Source organism: Miniopterus schreibersii (assembly GCF_964146895.1).
Source record: "Miniopterus schreibersii genome assembly, chromosome: 3".
In the NCBI taxonomy this organism is placed as follows: domain Eukaryota; kingdom Metazoa; phylum Chordata; class Mammalia; order Chiroptera; family Miniopteridae; genus Miniopterus; species Miniopterus schreibersii.
Genome location: NC_138103.1, coordinates 4,761,946 through 4,784,789, shown reverse-complemented (window position 1 = coordinate 4,784,789; position 22,844 = coordinate 4,761,946). Strand labels below are relative to the sequence as shown.

The following is a 22,844-nucleotide window of genomic DNA, read 5'->3' as shown; positions in this document are numbered from 1 at the left end:
TAGGCTCCCCAGCTTATAGCATTAGATCTGGTAAGAGGAGCTCATATAAAATCTGGTTGTGAAAATCAGCAAGGATTCTGTCTTCCAGGGAGAGAGAGGGGCGTCTGCTTGAAACCCAGGCACCCTCTTAAAGGTCCAGTGTACAAAATCTCATTTGTGGCCACTCACCCTGGGCTCTGGTGGAGGGAGAGTGGCTTAGAATGGGCTGAAGTCATGCAAAGAGAAACTGGGTTGTGAGGCTCCAGGGAGAGAGCTGGAGGGACAGCAGCCAGGGTCTTTTTCTGAGTCCCTCTTCCATACCATTCACAGACGCCACTTTCCCTGGGCCAAACACTTCTCTCCATATGATGTCAGCCTCAGGGAATGCAGTAGTCACACCCTCCCTATTCCCTGTTGCCCTGCCCTACCAAGCCCATGCCCTACAGTGTAGACTTTCCTGGAGGGCTCTTAACCTTTAAAAGACGGCATTTAAAAGACAGCATCATACAAACTCCATATATTTTCCAGGATCAACTGTACATATAATGGTTTCTTTCCTTTTGCCTGTAAAAAAGAACGTATATGCTTAGGTTTCTGAGTATTTAACCTTTAAAAGACGGCATTTAAATTCCATCAGCATTTAAATTCGGCAAGTGGGACCCACTGCTTGCCGGAAACTAAAGTTCCCTTTCATCGGATAAAAGTTAAGGAGGTCTGGGCAGACTTAGGAGTTGTCAAGACTCAGTTTTTTGGCTCTGGGGTGAGGGCTATTCATCCTTTCCCAGGTACACCTGACTAGTCCTGCCCACTTCCCAAAGATCCACTACCCTCACCCTCCTGACTCCTGGTTGCCCTTCCCTGCTGAGCTCATTCCCTGCAGAGAAGTCAGCTGGCTATTGCCAGCCTAGCCCTGCGATGCAGACTGTCATGGGAAGCTCTCAAGGAGGTCCAAGCAAAATCGCAGCAGACTTGAGTGGTGTGACTCTAGAGCAGGGGCCATTTATCTTTTGTATGCTCTACTGTTGCCACCATTCCTGTGTAGAATCCTCCCTTCACATGGGAAAATCTTGGTCTGTTTGGGCCTGATGAACTTTCCTGGCCTCACCCTGATGACTCTCTGAGACCCTGCCCCACCAGAAAGGTCCATGGAGACCCAGGGTGACCTTGGTGTAACCTGGGACTTTTGCTGAGTGGCCTCAGACCCAGGACTGGCTTCAAGTTTGAATCTGTATCAATTTGTTGATTCACTGATTAACTCATGAAACTCACGTACTGCCAGAGGCTCCTTCAGTGACTGAGCTTAACAGGCAACCAGCAGGTAGAAGTTGATCTCAAGGTGCCTTGGGCCTTTTGCTGACCTGCCCCCAGGATTGGTGCTGGTGGGAGCCAACCTTGCTGCACAGCTTGGCCACTCCCCTGCACAGCCACGCACTTGCAGAGGCAGCCAAAAACTGTGGATCACTTTATAGCAATCAATTGATAGCCAAGGGTCAGTTGCAGGCAGCACCTAATATTGAACTGCTTCAGGTCACAGCCAAGATTCCCCAGAACCAATACACCTGGTGGTAGGCTTCAGACCACATAGAGCATGACCCAAGTATCTCCACAGCATCATATCCAAAAGGAGATCTCAGCAGGCACCAGACCCTGCTGGGGACAATTCTGCTTCATGCTGTCTGCCTTGGCATAACAGCTCATTCACTGTGGTTGGGGTTGAGCCTCATAGTCAACCCACCTGAGGGTCATCCCCCCTACTCAGCTACAACAGGACATAACCTACATAAGGGGCATTCCTGGAGCACCTAGTTAAAGACAGAATCTTGAAAGCAGCAAGAAAAAGACAGTTACCTACAAGGGAACTCCCATAAGACCATCAGCTGATTTCTCAACAGAAACATGTAATGCCAGAGGGATTAACACAAGATATTCAAAGTGTAGGAAAGCAAGGATTTATAACCAACAGTAATCTAGCTAGCAGGGCTATCATTTAAAATTGAAGAAGAAATAAAGAGCTTTTCAGACCAAAAAAAAAAAAAAAAAAAGCTAAAGGAATTTATTACCACCAAATCAGTATTTAGAAAAATGTTAATGAGAATTCTTTAAGAATAAAAAGCAAAAGGAACATAGTTATAAAGAATAATATGGCAATAAATACCTACCAATAACCACTTTAAAGGTAAATGGATTAAATGCTCCAATCAAAGCCAATGAATAATAAAACAGGAACCTCATATATGCTGTCTAGAAGAGACTCACCTCAGAAGGAAAGACAGACTAAAAGTAAAGGTATGGAGATATTTCACTCAAATGGAAATAAGAAAAAGCTGGGGTAGTAATACTTATATCAGACAATATATACTTTAGAACAAATGATCAATCCTACAAAAGAATATAACCCTTGTACACACTTATGCACCCAAAACAGGAGCACTCAAATATATAAAGCAAATCTTGGTGGATGTATGGAAGAGATCAACAGTGATACAATCATAATTGGGGATTTTAACACCCCACTGACATCAATGGATAGATATTGCAGACAGAAAATCAACAAGGAGACAGCAGCCTTAAATGACACACTAGACCAGATGGATTTAATTGATATCTTTAGAGCATTTCACCCCAAAGCTGCAGAATATACATTCTTTTCAAGCTCACATGAAATTATTTCTAGGATACACCACATGTTAGGACACAAATCAAGTCTCATTAAATTTAAGGAGATTGAAATAATTTCCAGCATTTACTCCAACCACAATGGCATGAAACTAGAAGTCAATTACAAGAAAAGAAACCTAAAAAACACACAAACACATGGAGGTTAAATAACATGTTACTAAACAATGCATTGGTTAACAGTGAGGTCAAGGAAAAAAATCAAAAGATACCTTGAGACAAATAAAATGAAAACACAGCAAGCCCAAATGTATGGGACATTGGGAAAGCAGTCTTAAGAGAGAGATTCGTAGCATTACAGGCCTACCTCAAGAAACGAGGAAAGCCTCAAATAAACAATCTAGCTTTACACTTAAAGGAACTGGAAGAGACAAACAAACAAAGCCCAAAGTGAGTAGAAGAAAGGAAACAACCAAGAGCTGGTTCTTTGAAAAGAAAAACATAATTGGCAAACCTTTAAAAGACAGAGGACCCAAACAAATAAAGTCAGTAATGAAAGAGGGGAAGTAACAACTGACTCCACAGAAATACAAGGGATAGCAAGAAAATATTACAAATAATTATATGCCAACAAATCAGACAATCTGGAAGAAATGGATAAATTCCTTGAAACATACAATCTCCCAAAACTGAAGCAAGAAGAAAGAGAAAATCTAAACAAGCCGATTACAACTAGTGAAATTGAAATGGTAATAAAACAACAACAACAAAAACCCCCACTCCCAATAAACAAAAGTCCTGGACTGGACGGCTTCCCAGGTGAATTTTACCAAACAATCAAAGGAGAGCTAACACCTGTCCTTCTCAAACTCTTCCAAAAAACTCGAGAGGACGGAAGACTCCCAAGCTCATTTTACGAGGCCAGCATTATCCTAATTCCAAAACCAGATAAAGACCCTACAAAAAAGGAAATTATAGGCAAATATCCCTGATGAACAGATGCAAAAATCCTCAACAAAATAATTGCTGGCAAACTGGGCCCAGCAATATATTACAAAGATCATACACTGTGATCGAGAGGGTTTTTCCCTGGGATTGGAGGTTGGAACAGGATGTGCACATCAATTAATGTGACACATCACATCAACAAAATGAAGGATAAAAATCACAGGATCACATCAGTAGGTGCAAAAAATTTTTGACAAAATTCAGCACCTGTTTATGATAAAAACTCAACAAAATGGAAATAGTGGGAACATAGCTCAGCACAATTAAGGCCATGTGTGAACACCCACAGTTGACATTATACTCAATGGACAAAAACTAAAAGCATTTCCCTTAAGATCAGGAACAAGACGGGAGTGTCCACTCTCACCCTCTTATTCAACACAGACCTGCAATTCCCGGCCACAGCCACCAGACAGGAAGGATAAAAGGCACCCAAATTGGAAGGAAGACGTAAACTGTCACTGTTTGCAGATGACATGATACTGTGTAGAGAGAACCCTAAAGGTTTCATGAAAAGAACTACTAGAACTGATAAATCAATTCAGTAAAGTGGCAGGATACAAATTAAATATCCAGAAATTGCATTTTTATACACCAATAATGAACGATCAGACAGGGAAACTAAGAAAACAATACCACTTACAACTGTATGAAAAAAAATAACATACCTAGGAATAAATTTAACTTAGAATGTACAAGACCTATACTAGGAATATTATAAGAAACTGAAGAAAGAAATTTAAGATACAAAACATGGAAGCATACACTTTGCTCATGGACAGGAAAAATTGACGTCATTAATATGTCCATACTACCCAGATCAATTATTCAATTTTACTCAGTTGCTATCAAAATATCAATAGCATATTTCACAGATCTAGACAAATATTTCAAAAGTACCTGATATCAAGTTATAGCACAAGGCATGAAAACAGACATGTATATCAATGGAACAAAATAGCCCAGAAATAAATGCACAGCTATATGGTCAATTGATAACTGACAAAGGATGTAAGAACATGCAATGGGGTAAAGACAGTCTATTTATTAAACGATGTTGGGGAAATTGGACAGATGCTTGAAAAACAATGAAACTTTGTGGAGAAAGGGGAACCCTAGTACACTGTTGGTGGGAATGCAGACTGGTGCAACCACTATGGAAAACAGGATGGAGGTTCCTCAAAAAATTAGAAATGGAGCTGCCGTTTAACCCTGTGATTCCACTCCTAGGAATGTATCCTAAGAATCCTGAAACATTAATCAGAAAGAATATATGCACCCCGATGTTCATAGCAGCACAGTTTACAACAGCTAAGATCTGGAAACAGCCCAGGTGCCCATCAGTAGCTGAGTGGATAAAAAAGCTGTGGGACATTCACACCATGGAATACTACTCAGCTGTAAAGAAGAAGAATCTCATACCCTTTGGGACAGTATGGATGGACCTGGAGAATATTATGCTAAGTGAAATAAGCCAGGCAGAGAAAGACAAACATCACATGATCTCGCTTATATGTGGAATCTAAAGAACTTAATAAATTGATGAACAGAATAGAATCAATGACATGGAGGCATAGATGAGACTGACAAATGTCAGAGGGATGGAGGAGGGCGGGTGGGTGGAAGGGGAGAGAGTAACCAAAGAATTTATATGCATATATGCACAACCCAAGGACACAGACAATGGTGGGGAGAGGGACTGGGGAGGGGGAAGGGATGGGGTGGAATGGGTCATTGGGGAGCAAAAGGGACATCTGTAATATTTTAAACAAAAATAAAATTTAAAAATAAAATAATAATAAAAAAGAAAAACAATGAAACTAAGCCACCTTTTTACACCATATATAAGAATAAACTCAAAATTAATTAAAGACTTAAATGTAAGACTCAAAACTATAAAACTCCTTGAAGAAAACATAGGCAATAAACTCTCAGGCATTTCTCTTAGTAATATTTTTTTCTGATATATCTCCTCAGGAAGGGAAACAAAAGAATAAATGAACAAATGGGACTACATCAAACTAAAAAGTTTTTGCACAGCAAAGGACACCATCAACAAAATGAAAAGATAACTCACTGAATGGGAGAGCATATTTGCCAATAATACATCAGATATAGTGTTAATATCCAACATTTATGACGAACTCATACAACTCAACACTAAAAAGCAAAAATTCAACTAAAAAATGGAATACTACTCAGCTATAAAAAATATATATAATGAAATTTTAGCATTTCTGACAGCATGGATGGACCTAGAGGGTATTATGCTAAGTGAAATAAGTCAATCAGAGAAAGGCAAATAGCATATTATTTCTCTTGTGCAATCTAAGGAACAATGTAAGCAAACAAACAAATCAGAAATAGACTAATAGATACGGAGAAAAGGCTGATGATTGCCAGAGGGGTTGGGGTTTGGGAAACTGGGTCAAAAAGGTGAAGGCCCGGCCAGGCATGGCTTAGCAGTTGAGCATCGACCTAGGATCCAGGCAATCGGGGTTCGATTCCCGGTCAGGGCACATGCCCGGATTGTGGGCTCGATCAATGACTCTCTCATCATTGATGTTTCTATCTCTCTCTCTCCCTCTCCTTTCCTCTCTCTGAAATCAATAAAGATATATTTAAAAAAAAAAAAAAAAGTGAAGGGATTGAGAAGTCTATATTAGTAGCTACAACATAGTCATGGGAATGTAAGGTACAGCATAGAAAATATAGTCAGTAATATTGTAATAACTATGTACGGTGCCAGGTGGGTACCAGAAATATTGGGGGAGGGGGGTGTCACTACTTAAGATATATACATGTCTAAGCACTAGGCCGTACAGCTGATTCTAATACAAGATAATGTTGCATGTCAAGATGGTGCCAAAAGCAAAGAAGGAAGCACCTGCACCTCCCAAAGCCAAAGCCAAAGCAAAGGCTTTAAAAGCAAAGAAAGCAGTGCTGAAAGGCGTCCACAGCCACACAGAAAAAGATCTGCACGTCACCCACCTTCCGACAGCCGAAGACACTGAGGCTCCAAAGGCAACCTAAATATCCTCGGAGGAGCGCATTCAGAAGAACCAAGCTTGACCACTGTGCCATCATCAAATCCCCCCTGACCATCGAGTCAGCCATGAAGAAGACAGACGACGACAGTACACTTGTGTTCATTGTGGATGTCAGGACCAACAAGCACCAGATGACACATGCTATGAAAAAGCTCTGTGACATTGGCGTGGCCAAGGTCAACACCCTGATCCGGGCTGATGGAGAGAGAAAAGAAGGCAGTTGGACTGGCTCCGAACTAGGATGCTTTGGCTGTTGCCAACAAAATTGGGATCATCTAAACTGAGTCCAGCTGGCTAATTCTAAATATAAAAATTTTACACTGTAAAAAATGATATTTTTCCCATTTAATTTAAACAGTTATCACAGCTATGGATAAATGCTAGATACATTTTTAAAACAATTTTTGGGTTATTATGTGTTACCTCCCCCAACTAAAATTTAAATTTTTAAATGATAATAGTTTTATTGTCTGGGTTTCCATTTTAAAAGCATCTACTACAGTCTAGGGCAGTGCACAGCTTATAACATAATTCATAAATGTTGCCAAATGGCTTATGACAATGCTGGATTGCTCTATTTTAACAAACTTTTTAGTGTTTTTAATACCTGGGAGATTGGTACTCATTGGCACTCATTGAAAATTAGAACATACAGTTAATGAAACAAAAAATTAAAAATTCTTTCTAATCTCTTCACTCCAAAGATAACAATTGATAATTTCTAGAATTTTCCTTGTGTGTGATATTCCTAATTATTCTTTTTCAGGCGGGTGGTATAAGAGAATTTATTGTACTGTTCTTGCAACTTTTCTGTATGTTTGGATTATTGTAAAATAAAAACTTGAAAACATGAAAACAAAATGCCTCTCCTGAGTATATCACTAATATCACAAAAGCCTTGATTTAAAAAAAAAAAAAAAAAAAAAAAAAGCTCAGGAGGGCTTCAATATTAGTTTCTTTTTTATTAAATTGATCGGGCTAATATTGGTAAACAGCACAAATTTCAGGTGTACAACTTTATAATACACCTGCATACTCTGGTGTGTGCTCACCACCTGAAGCCTAGCCTCCTTGCATCGCCTTGTGTTTGATTCCCTTTCCCTGCTTATCCCCACCACGCGCCTTCTCCTCATGGCCGTTCTGTTGTCTGTATCTGCGAATTTGTTGCTTTTTGTTTCATATACCACATATGAGTGAAATCACATGGTACTTTTACATCTGATTTACTTCACTTAGCATAATACTTTCAAGGTCTACCCACGTTGTGGTAAATGGTAATATTTCATGTTTTTATGTTTATATACGTACCACGCCTTCTTTACCTAATAATCCGTTGAAGAACACTTGGGTTGTTCCCATGTGTTGGCTACTGTAAAAAAAAAAAAAAGCTGCAATAAACATATGTATCTATCTTTATGAATAATTGTTTTCAAAAATGTCAGGTTGATACCTAGGAAAAAAGATTGCTGGGTCGTAGGGTAGCTCTATTCTTAAAGTTCTGAGAAACCGCCACATCGGTTTGTGGTAGTTATGTACCAACTTCCATTCCCTCCAGCAGCGCGTGAGGGTTCCCTTTTCCTCACATCCTCTCCGGCGCTGGCTATTTCTTGTCTTACTGATAGTAGCCATTCTAACGGGTGCGAGGTGTTGAGATGTTACTAATTCCGATGAGTAATCTGTAAGTATGTTTTGAAGTTGAGGTGCTAGTGAGCAGTTTGTCTTCATGCTCCCTCGTGAAAACTAAGCCTCTGTAACGCCTTCTGCTCGATTCTAGGTCTCTATCCTGCTTCCAGTGGAGAGGCCTATGTTAACGGATATGCCATCTCAAAGCATATGGACCAGGTCAGGAAAAGCTTGGGCCTGTGTCCCCAGCATGACTTGCTGTTTAGTTACTTGACAGTATCAGAACACCTTCATTTCTATTGTGGGGTAAGCCAAAGATGTGTTCCTTTTCTCTCCACTCTATTCATGTACTTAAGATAGATTACCAACTGTCAATATCCTTATTCTTAGAAAGTTCAAAAATTTATTTTTGATGAATTCTTCTTTAAACATAAAGAGGGGCAAAGGGAAGAAGACAATGTAAGAAAAGAGCGGGTGAAATATGTTTCTGACGATGAAGTTGTAAGCACCATGTAAAGCCTGCCTTCTTTCTCCAGTTAAAAGGAGTCCCTCAAAAGATGCACCGTATGGAAACTGACCGCATGCTGTCCACTTTTAACCTGCTAGAAAAGCGAAATGCATTTTCAAAGTCACTGAGTGGAGGAATGAAGCGCAAACTCTCCATCATTATAGCACTGATAGGGGGCTCCAAGGTAAGAGTAAAATAAAAGCTAAAAATGGATCCCCAGAGAAGCAAGTCTAAAAAAATCAGCTGACACAAACCCAAGAGCTGATATGTATCTACCACTCTGAAGGAACTTCCCAAATCCCAGGTGGACTCACATTGTCAACCTTGTTGGTATAAAATGGTCACAGGTTTGGAATCAGTCCAGCATGCCTAATTCAGTTTTAGTCTAAACTTATCTTAGCTTGGTTGGACAAGTGACTAAAATAGCATAAACAGGCTACACCCGTAATTGGTAAGACTCTAGTGGCACTAATTCGTAGTGTTTAACCACGGTCCTGGAATTGTTCTCTGGTCTCTAGGTGGTGATACTTGATGAGCCCACTGCTGGCATGGACCCAGCCTCAAGGAGGGACACCTGGGATCTCCTTCAGCAGTGTAAACAGGATCGTACCATCTTACTGACCACCCACTACATGGATGAAGCTGACACCCTGGGTGACCGCATAGCCATCATGGTGAAGGGATCCTTGCGATGCTGTGGCTCTTCACTTTTCCTCAAAAAAATATATGGTCTCTCTCCCTTTAATCACTCTTTGGATTTCATGTCTTAATATTATTCTAACATAACTTTTATAAATATCCATATCTTTGTTTTTCTACCTACCAAACTCTTCAGTGATTCCCTCTGTTCTACTAATTGGGCTCAATTATGAGACCTTTGACATAATGTTTATATTTTAGTTTTTCAAAATTATTGCATTATCCAAATTTCATATTCATTTCTTTCATATGGCACCTATTTAAATTGTAATTTGCACATCTGCAGTTGGGCCTTTAATGAGATAATAGATGATAGATGATAGATAGATGATAGATAGATAGATAGATAGATAGATAGATAGATAGATAGATAGATAGATAGATGACAGATGATAGATAGATAGATAGATAGATAGATAGATAGATAGATAGATAGATAGATGATAGATAGATAGATGATAGATAGATAGATATAGATAGATGATAGGTGATAGATAGATACAGATAGATGATAGATAGATGATAGATAGGTAGATAGATAATAGATAGATAGATAGATAGATAGATAGATAGATAGATAGATAGATAGATAGATAGATAGATGATAGATAGATGATAGATAGATAGATGATAGATAGATAGATGATAGATAGATAGATAGATAGATAGATAGATAGATAGATAGATAGATAGATAGATAGATAGATGATAGATGATAGATAGATGATAGATGATAGATAGATAGATAGATAGATAGATAGATAGATAGATAGATAGATAGATAGATGATAGATAGATAGATAGATAGATAGATGATAAATAGATAGAGATGATAGATAGATAGAGATGATAGATAGATAGATAAATGACAGACAGCAGATGTTTGATGAATGGATAAATTCATGGATTCTAGGAAGAATGTAGGAAATGAGATATCCCTATTCCTTATTTCTTGTTTGTCAAACCAGTATAAAATTGCTTCTGTATGAGCAGAATATTTTATTCTAATTTGGAGAAGAATTTTCCTAAACATAAAAATATCAAATATGCCTTAATAGCTTCCTTACCTCTTTTAGGTCATTATTCGAAATCACCTATGCATCAGTTTTGCTTGGCCCCCTAAATAAAATTTCAGTACCTCATCTCCAATTTTTCATATTTCTCTCCATTTTTTTCATAAGCACTAGCTTAATAAAATATATAATTCACTCATTTACCTTGTTTATTACCTGTCTCCCCTCTCTAGAAGAAAAATTGTCAAGGAAAACCTTTTTAATTGAAGTGTAATTTATGTGGAGTACAATGAGTAGATCTTCTGTGCTCAGTTGGATGAGTTTTTACAATTGTATATTCCCATCTGACCCCACGTAAAACAAGATACAGAGTATTTCCATGACCCCAGGAAGTTCCCATTTACCCATTTCCATCAGTTCCCCTTCCCCAGAGGCAACTGCCTTCTCATTTTTATTACCATACATTAATTTTGCCTGTTCTTGGAAACATTATAAATGAATTCTGCACAATAATTTTTTGTTCCTGGTTTCTTTATCTCAGCACAATATTTTGAGGTTCATCTTTATTGCTGCATGTATCAGTAGTACATACATTCTACTCTTTGTGGATTTTTAGGTTGCTTTAGGCCATTTCTAGTTTCAAATATCATGAATGAATAGGTTGTAAACTTGCTTGTAAAAATCTCTGTTGGAGAAAAATTTATCTTGGGAGAAAATTCATAGGAGTGTAGTTACTTGGTCAATTATTAAGTGTATATTATGCCAAAAGATTCTCCCAAGTGCTCGTATTATTTTATACCTACCAGCATGTTTGAGAAATCAACTTGCTCTCTACATCCACACCAATATTTTAATTTTAGCTGCTCTAGAGAATGTGAAATAATATCTTTTATTATTTTAATTTTCATATTTAGTACATTTTCATGTACAAGTTGGCTTCCTGTGTAATTTACTCTGTTAAGTATAAACATTGGTGGTTTATCTTTTTTATTGTTATTTTGCAGTTCACATATTCCAGAAGTAAGTCCTTTGTGAGAGAGCATAAATTTTTAATTTTGAAAAGTCCAGTTTATCAATTATTTTCCTGTTTGGGTCCATGCTTTTAAGGAAACCTTTGCTTATGTGAAGGTTGCAAAGATATTCTCTTATATTTTCTTCTGTATTCGTTATGGTTCCAGCTTCTAAAAGTATATGATCTATTTCAAGTTAATTTTTGTGTGAATGGTGTTAGGTAAGTGTTGCTATTGATTTTTTCTATTTGAGTATCAAGAACACATTTAACTCTTTTTTCTATTGAATGGACACTTTTGATGAAAATCAATTGACTCTTTATATGTAGGTCCACTTTTGGATTTTCTATAATTTCATTGACCTAGATCTATCTTCCTACAAATACCACAGTCATGAATACTGTGTCTATATAATAAGTCTTGAAAACAAGTAATGCATATCCACTAACTTTTTCTCTGTTTCAAAATTGGTTCACCTGTTTTAGGCCCTTTTTAGCTCCTTATAAATGTTAGGGTCATTTTGTCAAATTTACAAAAAAGCCTGGTAGGATGTTGATTGGGATTGCTATGAATCTTTATATAATTTTGAGAAGAATGTCCACCTTAATAATAATGAGTCTTCCAATATATGAACATGGTATAATTTTTTTGACTTATTTAGGGTCCATCCATTTAATAATTTTGGGCTGTATTTTGTTGTATTTACTGTGACGGTCTTTCATTAGATTTATTTCAAATGATTTTATTTTTAATTTCATGTAAATAATATTATACATTTAAATTCACTTTACAATTGTATTTTTTCGAATATTTAGTTATATAATGGCTTTTATATTGATCTTGTATCTTATGAACTTATTATTCATATATTAGGTCTGATAGTATTTTTGTAGATTCTGTGCAAAAGTCTTGTCACCTGCATATTAGAAAAATTTTACTGGCATTAAAAACAGACACATAGATCAATGGAACAGAAGAGATCCCAGAAATAAACCCACACATATATATGGTCAATCAATTTATTACAAAAAAACTCAAGAATATACAATGGGAAAGGACAGTCAATTCAATAAATGGTGTTGGGAAACTTGGACAGCCACATGTAAAGGAATGAAGTTGGAGCACTACCTTATACCATACACAAAAATCAACTCAAAATGGATCTATAACTTTTCGAGTTAGTGTTTTATTTTCTTCAGATAATAATTCCAGAAGTGGAATTGCTGGATCATATGATAGTTCTAGTTTTAATGTTTTTTTTTATTTTATATTACTGAATTTTGGGGGGTTACATTGGTTTGCAAAATGTATTGTTTTATTTAGGCATAGTTGTTACACAGTCTTATATTGGTTATATTAATTTCAGGTGTAACATATAGTTTTTATACCTTACTTTGTGATCTCCCCACTAATTCTGGCAATCATTAGTCACCTTGTAAACTTATTGCAATATTATTGACTATATTCTCGTTCCTGTTTTCACCCATCCTCCACCCGCTCCCTTCTGGTAGCCATCCCTTTGGTCCCTGTTTCTATGAGTCTGTTTCTGTTTTGTTTGCTTTGTTTTAGATTCCACATATAAGTGAAACCATATGGTATTTGTCTTTCTCTGACTGGCTAGTTTTAATTTTTTGAGGAACCTCCATACTGTTTTCTACAGTAGTTGCACCATTTTGCATTCCCACCAGCGGCGTGCAAGGATTCCAGTTTCCCCACATCTTCCCCAACATTTGTTGTCTTGTTGTTGTTTTTTTAATAATCATCCTGACAGGTGTGAGGTGATATCTCGTTGGGATTTGATTAGTGATGTTGAGCATCTTTTCATACACCTCCTGACCATTTGTGTGTCTTCTTTGAGAAATGTCTATTCATATCTTTAACACATTTTAAAATCAGGCTATTAGTCTTTTTGCTATTGAGTTTACTACTGAGTTGGGGTTCCTTATATATTTTAGAAATTAACCCTTTATTTGTCATAGTCTTTGCAAATACTTTCTCCCATTCCACAGGTTACCTTTCCATTTTATTGATTGTTTCCTTTGTGGTGCAGAATAGGTTGATGTAGTCCCACTTGTCTATTTTTGCCATTGTTACCTGAGTTTTTGGTGTCATACCCAAAAAAATTCTTTCCAAGACTGATGTAAAGAAGCTTTTACCCAGGGTTTTCTTGTAGGAATTTTACAGTGTTAAGTCTTACGCTTACGTCTTTAATACACTTTGATTTTATTTTTGTGTATGATTTTAAATATGGGTCCACATTCATTCTTTAGATCTAGTTTTCTCAATACCATTTGTTGAAGAGACTGTCTTTTTTCTATCGTGTATTCTTGGCACCCTTGTTGAACAGTTGACTATACATGTGTTGATTTCTTTCTGGGTTCTCCATTATATTACATTGATCTACTGTTCTGATTTTATGCCAGTACCATACTGTTTTAATTACTGTTGCTTTATAATATATTTTAAATTTAAAAAGTTTGATGCTTCCAGCTTTGTCATTATTCAGCTTCTTTTGTGTTTTCAGTTACTTTTAGGATTTTTTTTTCCAGTTTCTGTAATAAATGCCATTGGGATTTGATAGGGATTGCATTAACTCTATAGATCACTTAAGGTACTATGGACATTCTAATATTAATTATTCCAATTCATGAATACAGGACATTTTCCCATTTGTTTGTGTCTTTTATTAATTTTATCAATGATTTTAATCAGTGCTTTTTAGTTTTCAGTGTACAGATCTTTCAACTCCTTAGTTAAGCATAATCCTAAGTGTTTTATTCTTTTAAATGCTATTGTGAGATTGTTTTCTTAATTTTCCTTTTGGATAGTACATTGTTAATGTGTGGAATGCAACTTATTTTTATATGTTGATTTTGTATCCTACGTCTTGCTGACTTTATTAGTGTTAACAGTTTTTTGTGTTTTTGTGTGGGGTCTTTAGGGTTTCCTATATATCACATCATGTCATCTGTAAACAGGTAATTTTTCCTCTTTCTCATTTGGATACTTTCTTTTTTTCTTTCTTAATTGCTCTACTAGAACTTTCAGGACTTGCTGAGTAGAAATGGTGAGGGTGGTTATCCTGGTCTTAGTCCTGATCTTAGAGGAAAAGCTTTCAGTTTTTCAGTAATATTGAGTATTTTAGAAGTGAGTTTATCTTACATGGTATTTATTATGTTGAGTGGCATTGCTTCTGTATCATATTTGTTGGGTTTTAATTATGAAAGGGTATTAAATTTTGAGCTTTTTCTGCATCTATTGAGATGATCATGTGATTTGTTTTTTTATACTATAAATGTGTTTCTTTTATTAATTTGTAAGTGTTGAACCATGTTTGTATATCAGGAATAAATCCCACTGGATCATGGCATTTTTCTTTTAATGTGTTGGTGAATTCAGTTTGCTAGTATTTTGTTAAAGATGTTTACATTCTATGTCTACCAGGGATAATGGCCTGTGGTTTTCCTTTCTTGTGCTGTCTTTTTCTGGATTGGGTATCAGGGTAATGTTGGCCTCATAAAATGAGTATAGAATTGTACTGTACTCTTCAATATTTTTGAATTATGAAGAATTGTCATTAATTCTCTTTTAAATGTTTAGTAAAATTTGTCAGTGAAGTTATCTGCCCCTGGCATTTTCTTTATTGAGAGATTTTTGATTATTGATTTATTCTCCTTACTCTAGGGATAGTTATGTTTAGACTTTGTCGCTTCATGACTTAATCTTGATAGATTGTTTCTAGGAATTTACCCATTCTACTAGATTATCCAATTTATTGGCATATACTTGTCCGTGCATAGTACCCTCTGGTGATCCTTTTTACTTCTATGACATTAGTTGTAATGTCTCTTATCAGTTTTTATTTTATATTTCAATCTTTTTCTTAGTTACTCTAGCTAAATGTTTGTTTATGCTTTTAAGCAACCAACTCTTAAAAAGAAAGACTCATGGACACAGACCACAGTATGGTCTGGAAGGTAGAAGAAGATAAAGGGGGATAAATGATGATGGAAGGAGACTTCACTTGGGGTGGTAAACACAACATGATATACAGCTTGTGTGTTGTAGAATTGTGTGCCTGAAACCTACATAATTTTATTAACCAATGTCACCCCAATCAATTCAATTAAATAACAAGGGGGGGGGGGGACAACCAACTCTTAGTTTTGTAAATTTTTCCTATTTTTATATTCTCTATTGCATTTATTTATGTTTGGTTGGTTTTTTAAATATATCTTTATTGATTTCAGAGAGAGGAGGGAGAGGGAGAGAGAGATAGAAACATCAATGATGAGAGTCATTGATCGGCTGCTTCCTGCACGCCCCCCCACTGGGGATCAAGCCCACAACCCAGGCATGTACCCTGACCAGTAGTCAAACTGCAACCTCCTGGATCATAGGTTGATGCTCAACCGGGCTATTTATGTTATATTCTTTACTATTTTATTCCTCTGATAACTTTACAATTAGTTTGTTCTTTTTCTAGTTCCTTGGGTATAAACTTAGGTTGCGTATTAGAGTCTTTCTTCTCTTTAACGTAGGTATTTATTACCATAAACCTTCCTCTTAGTACTGCTTTTGCAACATCCCATAAATTTTGGTATGTTGTATTTTTATTTGAATCTGGCTCAAGATATTTTCTAATTTGGTATCTCCTATGATATCTCCTTTGACCCTTTGGTTGTTCAAAATGTGTTGTTTAATTTTGAATTTTTCTGTTTTTCTTCTGCTATTGGTTTCTATTATAGTCAGAAAAGATACTTGGTATAATTTCAATCTTCTTAATTTGTTAAAACTTGTTTTGTGATATAACATGTGATCAGTCCTGGAGAATGTTCTATGCGCACTTGAGAAAAATGTACATTCTGCTTCTGTTTGTTGGAATTATCTGTATATTTTTGTGAGGTCCATTTGATCTATAGTATTGTTCAAGTCCACTGTTTCTTTGTTGATTTTCTGTCCAGTCAATCTGTCCATTATTGAAAGTGGGATTTCGAACTCTCCTACTGTTAATTGTATTTTTGGTTGTTTTATCCTTTAGTTCTATCAATGTATCATGATTTTTATCTTTTTATTTTGAATTTATCATTTTATCATTATCAATGTTTTATTTGTCTATTGTGAGTTTTTTTGTTTGTTTGTTTGTTTTGTTTTTACTTAAAGTTTATTTTACCCCTGCTCTCTTTTGGTTATATTTTCATGGAATATTCTTTCCCATCCCTTCATTTTCAGCCTGTGTATGTCCTTAAATCTAAAGTGAGTTTCCTGTAGACAGCATATAGTTGGATCTTGCTTTTTATCCATTCAGCTGCTATATGTATTTTGTTTGAAGAGTTTAATTTGCTTACATTTAAAGTAATTTTTGATAGGAAAGGATTTACTATTATTTTGTTAATTTTTGCCTGTTTGTCTAGTAGTTCTTGTGTTCCTTGTTTCCTCTCTTCCTGTCTTCATTTCCTTTTTATTATTTTTAGTATTGATATGCTTTGATTCCTTTTTCTTTTGTGTAACTTCCATAGGTATTTTCTTTGTGGTTACCATGGAGGTTACATGAAATATCTTATAGTTCTAACAGTCTACTATAAGTTGATAATAATTTAATCTCTATTGCATATAAAAACTGCTCTCTGTACCTCCCCCCAACATGCTTTAGTTATTTATGTTATAACATATCTATTTGTATTATGCAACTTATTTTTAGCTATAATTTTTGTAATAATATAAGATTTTAGTTATTGTTATTTTTTTAAATCTTCACCCGAGGATATTTTTTCCGGTGGTTTTTAGACAGAGTGGTAAGGAGACAGAGAAAAACATCAATATGAAAGAGACACATTGATTAGTTGACTCCCACTTGCACCCTGACTGGGGTGGGGAACCTGCGACCGAGGTACGTAACCTTGGCCAGAATCAAACCTGGGACCCTTCAGTCTGTGGGCTGATGCTCTAACCGCTGAGCAAAACCAGCCAGGGCAGTTATTATTTTTAATACTTTGTCTGTTCACTTTTATGGTAGAATTAAAAGTCATTTACCCACCATTACAATAATACATTTTGTCTATATATGTATCATCACCCAAGTTTTATACTTTCATATGCTTTTTTTTTTTTTTAAATATATCTTTATTGACTTTAGAGAGAGGAAAGGAGAGGGAGAGAGAGAGATAGAAACATCAATGATGAGAGAGTCGTTGATCGGCCACAGCCCGCAACCCAGGCATATGCCCTGACCGGGAATCAAACCCTGATCGCCTGGATCCTAGGTCAACACTCAACCGCTGAGCCACTCCTGGCTGGGCTCATATGCTTTTGTATTACCGTCTACCATACTTTCTTTTCAACTTGAAGAAGGAAAATCCCATTACCATTTCTTATAAGGTGGGTCTAGTGGTAATGAACTCTCAGCTTTTCTTTGTTTAGGAAAGTTTTTTATCCTTTATTCTTGAAGGATCCTTTAGCCAGGTATAGTATTCTTGGTTGGAAGTTGTTTTTTCTTTCAGCACTTTGGCTATATCATCTAACCTTCAAGGTTTCTGCTGAAGAATCTGCTGATAGTCTAAAACTTTTTTTAATTTAAATCATTTTTTATATTTCAATTACAGTTGACATAGACTATTATATTAATTTCAGGTGTACACCCCAGTGATTAGACATTGTATAACTTAGTGATCATCCTTGTATGTGACAACTTTCTTGTTTTTTGCTGCTTTTAAAATCTTCTCTTTGTCTTTGACTATTTGATTATAATGGGTCTCATTATGAATTCCTTTGAGTTCATCTTGTATAAGTCTTCTGGGCTTCCTGAATCTGGATGTCCATTTCCTTGCCTGGGTTGGGAACTTTTTAGCCATTATTTCTTTGAATAAACTTTCTGGTTCCTTCTCTCTCTCTTTTCCTTATGGAATACCTATAGTGTGTATATTGCTCAACTTGATGGTATTTTATTAGTCTCTTGGGCCTTATTTACTCCTCTTTATTCTTTTTTCTCTCAGCTCCCCTGAATGAATAATTTCCTGTGCCTTGACTTAGAGGTCACTCATTCATTGGTTTGCTTTGAACCCCCCTAGTGAATTATTCAGTTCAGTTTATTGTATTCTTCAGTTCTATCACTTCTTTTTGGTGCTTAAGTTTTCTGTTTGTTGAAATTCTCAGTTTTCACAGGCATTATTATACTAACTTTGGTGAGCATCTTTATGATGGTTATTTTGAATCCTCTATTAGGTAAGTCATATGTCTCCATTTCATAGGGTTAGATCTGGAGGTGTATTTTTCTTTTGTTTGAAAAATATCTCTATTTTGCTTCTTTTGATTTTTTCATCGTATTTAGGGTTATATTTTTTTCTTTGTATGTTTTGTAACTTTTATGACTGACAGTGGGAATAAAATAATAGTATAGAATAAAGAACTTGATATTTATTCTCAGAAAAGGGTATGTTCTGGTGTGTTAGACCACTATTATAGTAGACAACTGAATCAATAGGATCTGTATTTGAGCAAAAATTGGTATGTGTTAGATTTTACTTAGATTCTGTTTATTGTTGTCTTCAAACATTTTAAGAATAGGACCAGGATTTTGCTCTTAACAGAGGTTGGGATCTGTTCATTAGTGAGATTATAGAGATCTCTTTAAGCTACAGTCTAGTTCCCAGCTTTTTTGATCAGACACATCCTCTTTTTTGTCCATCCCTGCAGTGTTTTCTTCACCTTAAAGGATTTCTCTCTACCCTACTACCCTCTCCCAAACCTTTGAAGGGCCACTGCAATGAAGGACTGATGTATCCCAGAGCTATTTCTCTCAGCCTTTTTGTCATGCCCTGAGCTATCAGAATGCTATGCAATGTTTTCTACAAAGTTCTGGAGTGCCTTGGAGTGATTTTTATCACTACCCTTCCCAACCCCAGCTTCTAGAAGGCTAGTACAGTGTACCTAGTGAAAGTGCAGAGTACTCTGAAAAGATTTGTCAGATCCCCGAAGGACAGGAGTTTTAGCTGATTTATTTACTGCCTTGCATATAGTAGTCACTCAATAAAAATATATTTAATGAATATAAATCTTGTCATCTCAGATTTCAGTGTGTATAGGACAAGAGCCAGATAACAGAGGCTTTTCTTTGTATGTCTCTCCTATATAAAATTACCAAAGAAGTATTTATTAGGCTTTTAAGACTTGTAATCAAATGAATTGTGGCATGCCATACCTTCTTCTTGCTCATCCAAATCATGAAAAGCCAAGTGGAGTCTCACAAGGATAAGGAGCATACAAAATTTTTTTATTTGTTTTTCTTGGATTTTCTCAGGTGTGGGATACCACATAACCATGGTGAAGGGACCTCATTGTAATGTTGAAGAAATCTCCAAATTGATATGTCATCATATATCATCAGCCACTTTGGAGAAGAATGTTAGCAATGAATTATCGTTTGTTCTACCCAAAGAGTACACACACAGGTATGGATTAAGAGAGTACTAAAGGTTGATGTTTAGATAACAGGAAATTGTTGTTGCTTTTTCTGGTTTCTTCAGGCTTAGCAAGTAGAGTTCCTTCAACAAGCCAGTACTCCATTCCTAGCTTCCACCTGCACTGAAGATAGGGATGACACCTCATGGCTGTAGTGTCCTGCTTTTAGTTGGTGATAATGGATGGTATGTTGTAGGTAGAATAAAAATTGTGTGGTGAGTAGAGTGAATGGAAATATTAAGATAATTAAAGAAAAAAAATGCCTATAGTGGTAGCTCTTGAAGCAAGGGTGACAAGAACCAAGAGGAAAGAGGCAGTTTTACTGCACTAGTTATCCAGGTTATTCATCAGAGCGAGTCACAAAGGATAAAAACTTTACTGAGGTACCCATTCTAAAAAATTGAGATGAAAACTAAGAGTACTCATCAGTGACTTTCAGAAGATGATATCTTTACCTTCTTGTCATATGTAAGTAAGTTCTTTGCTTTGGTTTTCCCTAGAGTCAGTCCAGTTGTCATAGTCAAGAAGAATATGAAGGACTTTTTTTTTTTTAATATATTTTTATTGACTTCAGAGAGAGGAAGGAAGTAGAAGAGAGAGAGAGAAACATCAATGATGAGAGAGTCATCAATCAGCTGCTTCCTGCACGCCCCCACTGGGGATCGAGCCTGCAACCCGAGCATGTGCCCTGACCAGGAATCAAACCTCGATCTCTTGGATCATAGGTCGATACTCAAACTCTGAGCCACGCTGGCTGGGCATGAAGGACTTTTCTAAGAAAAAGAGGAATGTACCAAAAAGATAAAAAAGGAAAAGGAACTGCATGCTTTTAACTTTTTTCCTTTCAATTTTTAATGTAATATAATTTTTTTAAAGATAATATTGCATTCAGTGAACTCAGTTTAAAAGTATGTGCAAGCCCAGCCGGGCGTGGCTCAGCGGTTGAGCGTTGACCTAGGATCCAGGCAATCAGGGTTCGATTCCCGGTCAGGGCACATGCCCAGGTTGCAGGCTGCAGCCAATCAATGACTCTCTCATCATTGATGTTTGTATCTCTCTCTCTCCTTCTCCCTTCCTCTCTCTGAAATCAATAAAGATATATTAAAAAAATAAAAATAAAAAATAAAAATAAAAGTATGTGCAAGATTTTATAGAAATGTATTGAAATAGCTTCTTTTTAAAAAAATTATCTTTATTGTTTAAAGTATTATAGATGTCCTCTTTTTTTCCCCATTGACCCCCTCCTTCTGACTCCCACCCCCTCCCCAGGCCTCTACCGCACTATTGTCTGTGTCCATGGGTAATGCATATATGCACATAAGTTCTTTGGTTAATCTCTTCCTGCCCCCCCCCTTCCCTCTGAGATTTGTCAGTCTGTTGCATGCTTCCGTATCCCTGAATATATTTAGTTTGTCAACTTATTTTGTTCATTAGATTCCATACATTAGTGAGATCATGTGATACTTGTCTTTCTCTGATGGCTTATTTTGCTTGGCCTAAAAATCTGCAAGTCCCTCTGTGCTGTCTCATAGAGTAAGAGATCCTTCTTTTTTACAGCTGCATAGTATTCCATGGTGTAAATGTCCCACAGCTTTTTTATCAGCTTATCTGCATAGCTAAGATCTGGAAATAGCGCAAGTGCTTTTCAGTACATGAGTGGGTTTTAACTTTTTATTTAGCAATCTGAAAGTTATTGAAAAGTAGCAGCACAGAACAATGTGATCAGGCAGCAGAATAGAACCAAGACCCTTGTCATAAGCAGGAATAAAAGAATAAAGTATCATAGAGCATTGGAAACAAAATTCTAGATACATACCCCTAGGGAACCAGGAACCAGGTGGGAGTTTGGCCCATCATGATAGTTGTGATCCATGTGAAGCTGCAGAATCTCTCTGGAGACGAAGGTAAAGAACTTCTTAACCACACTACCCTCCTGTCCTCATTCATATGGACACAAATGACATTCCCAAAAGTAAAAGAGGAAATGAAAGTATTCAGAAGCAGGTAATGTTTTATCATATACCCTTTATATGTATCATATCTTCTTCATATTTGATCATATCTTCACATTTGGAAACATAATATTAATCATATCCCTTACCAATCTTTTGGACTTGGAGGACAGAAAAAGGAAGATCTTAGAGGTGAACAGCTAGTTGTAGGTTGCTGTGCCATAAACCCAGATCTGGAACGACAGGCTCACTAGAAATAAAATGAAAATCATGAAACTAGGGAAGAGTGCCTTTTTTCTTACAGGGAGAGTTTTAAACTAGAAATAGGGGGGCAAATTTGTAAGAAAAAGAAATACCTATGGATCCAGTTATTTCAGAGTATAATATGAAATGAATGAAATGGTTAAATTCTTAGTGATTTTCATTCTAGCTAAAATTTTGATAGCTAATGGTCATTAAGCACTTATATTTTGCCAGGCATTGATGTATTGTACATTTATTTACCTGAGTAAATAATAAAGAAGAGAAAGAAAAACAATTTTTAATTGCATATACCTGTAATTCATTGAATGTGTCTTACAAGGAAGGTGATCTTGAAATTTTAAAACCATGTTGTAACTTGCCTGAAAACATTGCTGAGACTGGTTGAAATGAAACTTAAGTTTAGAATATGGCAATGGAATGATATGCAGCATTCGAAAGGGATAGATATGTAGGAGAAGTATCAGAATAGTACTGCATACTGGGGAATTTTAGATGCTTAAAGTTCATGAATTCGAGTTTTTAAATATGCAAAAAACCAGCGGGGGACTATAGGAAGAAAGATAAACATGTTAAAAATATTCTGTGTAACTAGAAGCTAAAAGGAGGAAATGAATAATATATTCCTGATACGAGGTTTAAGCAAGATGACATAGCGAAGAGAGTAG

At 36.2% G+C, this 22,844-nt stretch overlaps 1 protein-coding gene and 1 pseudogene across 2 annotated transcripts in view; both read left to right on the top strand.

The window, feature by feature from the left end:
• Positions 1–22,844, top strand: part of LOC308554460 (phospholipid-transporting ATPase ABCA3-like) — a gene marked incomplete at both ends in the record, with an annotated part of 195,441 nt that overhangs the window by 96,406 nt on the left and 76,191 nt on the right. Inside the window, 4 exons of the mRNA XM_081131700.1 lie at positions 8,428–8,582; positions 8,813–8,968; positions 9,303–9,513; positions 19,803–19,953. Coding sequence (XP_080987826.1) covers positions 8,428–8,582; positions 8,813–8,968; positions 9,303–9,513; positions 19,803–19,953 — 673 coding nt within the window. The remainder of the gene's footprint in view (positions 1–8,427; positions 8,583–8,812; positions 8,969–9,302; positions 9,514–19,802; positions 19,954–22,844) is intronic.
• On the top strand, positions 6,463–6,932 carry LOC308555023 (large ribosomal subunit protein uL23 pseudogene; annotated as a pseudogene). Its single transcript has one exon. The product of its transcript is annotated as a large ribosomal subunit protein uL23 pseudogene (transcript).